Source organism: Rutidosis leptorrhynchoides, chromosome 2, assembly GCF_046630445.1.
Source record: "Rutidosis leptorrhynchoides isolate AG116_Rl617_1_P2 chromosome 2, CSIRO_AGI_Rlap_v1, whole genome shotgun sequence".
Classification (NCBI taxonomy): Eukaryota; Viridiplantae; Streptophyta; class Magnoliopsida; order Asterales; family Asteraceae; genus Rutidosis; species Rutidosis leptorrhynchoides.
In genome coordinates, this window is record NC_092334.1 from 67,792,253 (window position 1) to 67,797,010 (window position 4,758).

The 4,758-nt window shown below is 35.2% G+C and overlaps 1 protein-coding gene across 1 annotated transcript; it reads right to left on the bottom strand.

Annotated features, from left to right (window-relative positions):
• Window positions 1–364: 364 nt before the first annotated feature.
• LOC139890988 (pyrophosphate--fructose 6-phosphate 1-phosphotransferase subunit beta-like) lies at window positions 365–4,471 on the bottom strand. Its single transcript, XM_071873923.1, has 16 exons — window positions 4,312–4,471; window positions 3,556–3,708; window positions 3,305–3,426; window positions 3,014–3,067; window positions 2,834–2,940; window positions 2,636–2,741; window positions 2,486–2,549; window positions 2,080–2,168; window positions 1,779–1,910; window positions 1,510–1,680; window positions 1,300–1,415; window positions 1,099–1,210; window positions 903–987; window positions 720–764; window positions 536–604; window positions 365–441 (listed from the first exon to the last, which is right to left on the bottom strand). The coding sequence occupies exons 1-16, from the start codon at window positions 4,469–4,471 to the stop codon at window positions 365–367; spliced, it is 1,662 nt and encodes a 553-aa protein (XP_071730024.1).
• Window positions 4,472–4,758: the final 287 nt, after the last annotated feature.

Here is a 4,758-nt window from a genome sequence, read left to right on the forward strand (position 1 = left end):
GTTGGAAGAAGCTGCTGAGGTGACCCTGAGGTGGCATCAATGTAGTTCCATGACGGGTGTCATGGATAAGAGTGGTCTAGTTGCCTAGGTTTTTGTATGGGAAGTAAAAGGTGTCGTCCCCTGCATGCATAGTTCTATGTAAACAACTATTGTGGAATTTTAGAATCAGTGCAGCTTCTTTAAACGATTTAAAAAATGACCAAACAAAATTTCTCGAGAAAATTTCTCGAGTTAATGTCAACAAAATGGCATGTTATGTATGGTATTAATTATGAGCAACTACACTAAGATAGATCATTGGTTCCAAAAATGGCAAATATGAAAATTCTCAGTATGAATGAGAGGATCCGTCAAGAGACTTGACCTACGCTTGGGCTCCGAGTTCCAACCTTAGGGTGTGATTGATATCATCAGATGAAGAACCAACAAACTGAACAGGACCTGCAATTCAAACTAGAGATTAGAATCATCATTTAGAAAATTAAATAAAATTGCTGATCTATGAGATGACAAGATGCGAGTTTGCTGAATATACCGGGATTAATGTAGCGATTCTTTATAGACCAGTCATCACGCATAGACGCAAACTTCTTGAAAGGAGCACCTGAATTAACAAATATATTACAGTAATATTTAATATTGACAATATATGTTTACACAAACACCATGACGAAATCAGTTTTTTTATCAAGGTAAGTAGCTAACAAAGAATTTATTACCTTCAAGTTCCACCATTGCTTTCTTAATCACAGGCTTGAACTTGCCTGCAAAAAGATTCTGATATTAAGATGTTGGTAAAGAAAACGAAAAAAATATACACAGGATTCTCGTTTGATTTTCTTCTTTAACCAGAATGGAGTAAACGGATACTAAAGATGAGCAACTAAAGGATAAATAGATACCATGTCTCCTCTCAACATCCATTAAAGATGTCAACGCTGTCCCACCTACAGTCCAATCTTCAACCGGAGCTCCCAAATTTCCTACCTAAATTTGTTTAAGAAACCATACAAAATTTAGAACGAAGAAAATGACAGAAGAAAATCAATTAAAGTTAAGTAAATAATTCATGAAGATAAAACAAGATTAAAAACCAACCGAAGAAATTAATCCTGTCTTCCCAGAATGTAGCAGAGCTGCAGCACCATAACCCAAAGCATAGCAGTAGTTTGAGTCAAAATTAGAAGGCAACCCACATCTACCTTCATAACTGCATAAAAAGTAAACAAATATAATAAGGTTTTTTTTTTTTTTTTTTTTTTTTTTTTTTTTCAAAAGCAAATAAAGAATATTTCTTACCCAAAAAAGTGTGGCTGGCCTTTGAAATCCTTGTTATAAGTACCAGCCTTTTTCCTACTCTCTAGTTCAGCTTCCACCATTTGAATGAGCATCTTTTCAGTTTCTATTTTTGCAACCTGTACAATTGCAGTCCAATAAACTGGTAAAAAGTGAATCGAGCATGATTATCAAATAACCAAACTGTGCAGCAACATTGAAGCACCATAATACCTGCACATTTCCATGAGGATCTCTTTCAAGAAGAAGTTGTTCTTGAATTGCTTTCGGTAGTATCTCGAAAAGTTCATGAGATTGGCTCCTAAGTTTCTTTTTCCATGCACCTTCTTGATCAACAACATCATGAGCTAAAATTTCATTCAGTTCTGCAATAAGTTGTTGCACCTGCAGATCATAACAATGCAAGATAACACCAATAAATGATAAATGACAGTCAATATTAGATTAGTTCCAAACGTTCTTTCAAGTTTAGATTCAAATACCTCTGGAATGAAATCAATCAGACCTTCTGGGATGAGGATAATACCATAATTGTAACCTGCATCTGCACGCTTACAGATTATATTTGTTATATAATCTGTAACATTTTTTACTGTCTGCTTTTGTTCAGCAACCTGCAACAAAAGAGATAAAACATGCATATCACATACACATACACGTAGTTACAGACTTAGTCTTATAACTTGAAAGCTAAGGACGAGACTGAATTTACTGATTGGACTATAGTTACTTAAGAAGATAAGCCATTTATCAAATGATGTAAGACAACAAAAAATAGGCTACCTCTTCTCCAATGATTGTTATGTTTGGATGAGTCTGCAAAGCACATTCAAGAGTAATGTGTGATGCAGCGCGGCCCATTAACCTTACAACTGCAGATATGAAGAGAATGAAAGTAATTTATAGTTTGAAACAAGATAACATAGGAGTAATCAACTGCAGTGCGTTGGGAAAATTGTGAAAGTATGAAATAAATCCAAGATAGGAATTATCATCAAGTAGGTCAGGCATGCAATTCAATTTAATACGAAATCAGGAGATTAGTTGTTATATACTCTTTAAGGACAAGAAAGGGATGATGGAAATGATGTGGTGGTGGGTGGGAAGACACAATGTAATGATTAGTAACTTCAAATACAACACGATTACTAGTTTAACAAACTTAAATGGATAACATATGCTCGCTTACAGTGATAATATTTTCCAGTTGAACGTGCATCTACCATCAAATTTCCAATCATTTCTGAATATATCTACATTTCAATTAAATGAAAACCTTGCATAATTAGCCTTGTAAAAAAAATCCATTAATGCGATTTGGTACAAAGATTTTTTTTACCTTGCATGCGGTGTCAAATCCGAAGCTTGTTGGAACTTCTTTGCACTTCAAGTCACCATCAATGGTCTTCGGGCATCCAATCACCCGAGTTTTTAAGTCATTAGCCCTTCAAAAGGTTAAAAAATACCAATATTACAAAATGTATCCTACGGTTAAAAGATGTACATCAAGTTGAGCAGTAACCAAAACATAACAGACCTAAAGTTTTCTGCTAGCAGGCAAGCATTTGTATTGGAGTCATCCCCTCCAATGACGACGAGTCCATCCAAATCAAGCTTTGTAACTGTTTCCCGTGCTTCTTGAAACTGCACAAATTAATTTTTCATTAACAAACTAGGAATAGTACTTCAAAACATTGCAACCTGAAATGTTTATAACCTGCTCAGGTGTTTCAATCTTGTCCCTTCCACTGCAGATCATATCAAAGCCACCCTATAATTTACAATGATTTCATACAGTCTAAGCACAAAGTTGAAATAAAACCATATGAATCACAATCTACAGCTTAAGTAATATATGAATACAAAAACAACATAACCCAATACCACTTGAGTGGTGTATGGGCTTAAGTAATATATGAATGTAGTTACATAATCACAACCAGTAAAAACATTAAACAGTTGCATTAAATACATCTTTTGTGCTAGCCTGCACTAATTTAAACATTACCTGATTTCTGTATGGATAGACAAATTCATTGGTCAAGTTGACATACTTAGATTTCATAACTCCAGCCGGGCCACCCCTGAATCCATACATCATGCTACCTTGGGTCCTATTCTGTAAGTAGTCTTTAGTCCACAACGCACGGTTAGATTAAAACAATAAGTGAACTGATCAGCAGGTTACAATTAAAACATAAGACGTTATTTCCTTAAAAAAAATATTAATAAACATATTCAACTCAGCAATTTGCTCACCGAAAATCCCAGAAATCACGTTGTGTCCACCAGGAGCCTGTCCTCCAGATAGAACAACACCAATCTTTAGACTCTTCTCTGGTAATGAGCCTCCTTCCTTCAAGGACGCTGACGGCTGCCCAAACAGATTCGGAAAGAGCTTTGCGATTTCGTCTGTGTAGCACGTAAATATTTGAGAATACGCAATATGAAATACTCCACAAACAGATATGGTCAGAAAATCAGAAATTAGATAATACAGATGATACCACTGCAAAATCTATAACATGAACATAGGTTAAAAAAGTACTAATCACACACACGTAAATAATTTGTAATTTGTAGACTATGCTAAATACAGAAATTTACCAGCTCAAGCGAATGATTATCCCAAATATACATATAAAACGCAAGTACTGTTGTTCATAATCACCGTGTGCTCAATTAGCCTCTAAAATTGGTTATCATCATAGCGAATGGCAGCATATATACGATTAAATTTAATATCTATAGAAATATACATATAAATACGAGTAACTTTGGAAAATATATAACTTAAATCGTCACTCTATTTAGCAAAAAATCACAATAGAGATGAATCTAATTGTATGGAGTAATTGCCTATCAGCTTGAGCTAAAACTGTTCATATGCGTATCACGCAAAACATCAATTCAAATTCGACAGAAATATATTTATATGAATAATATACATAAATGATAAATCGTAGTCTATATATAATTGAAATAATGATGAATGCGAGTGTGATCGAAGAGAACCTGGATTGCCGGCAGCGGAACTTTTAGGTCCATCGACAACATCAAATGAGGATTTTAGTACGGACGGAAGAGGAAGAGTAACGTTAAGGCGGCTAGTCTGTACATCACTGTAAACAGAGGCGCAGCGGCCTGGTTTCGCATCGCCGTTGTCGGTCGTCATTACGAAATAATTGATCTGCGTAGATAGTTATCGGTTGCCGGAAAATGTACGGATGTTGAGATCGGTGACGTGAAAGAGTAGATACAGAGGGTTCTTTGTGAACGATGATTCGATACGACAGTTCGTTGCAGGAAAGGGTAAAGAGTGATGTCCGTCCGATCGGGAGGGAGGTGAAGGAAGTATTTATACTGGTTTTATTTTTGCATGAGACTCGTTCTTTGATTAAAAATTTACAAAATTGCTCTAGAATAATTTCCTAAAAATTACTCCGTACAAAATATGTTCTA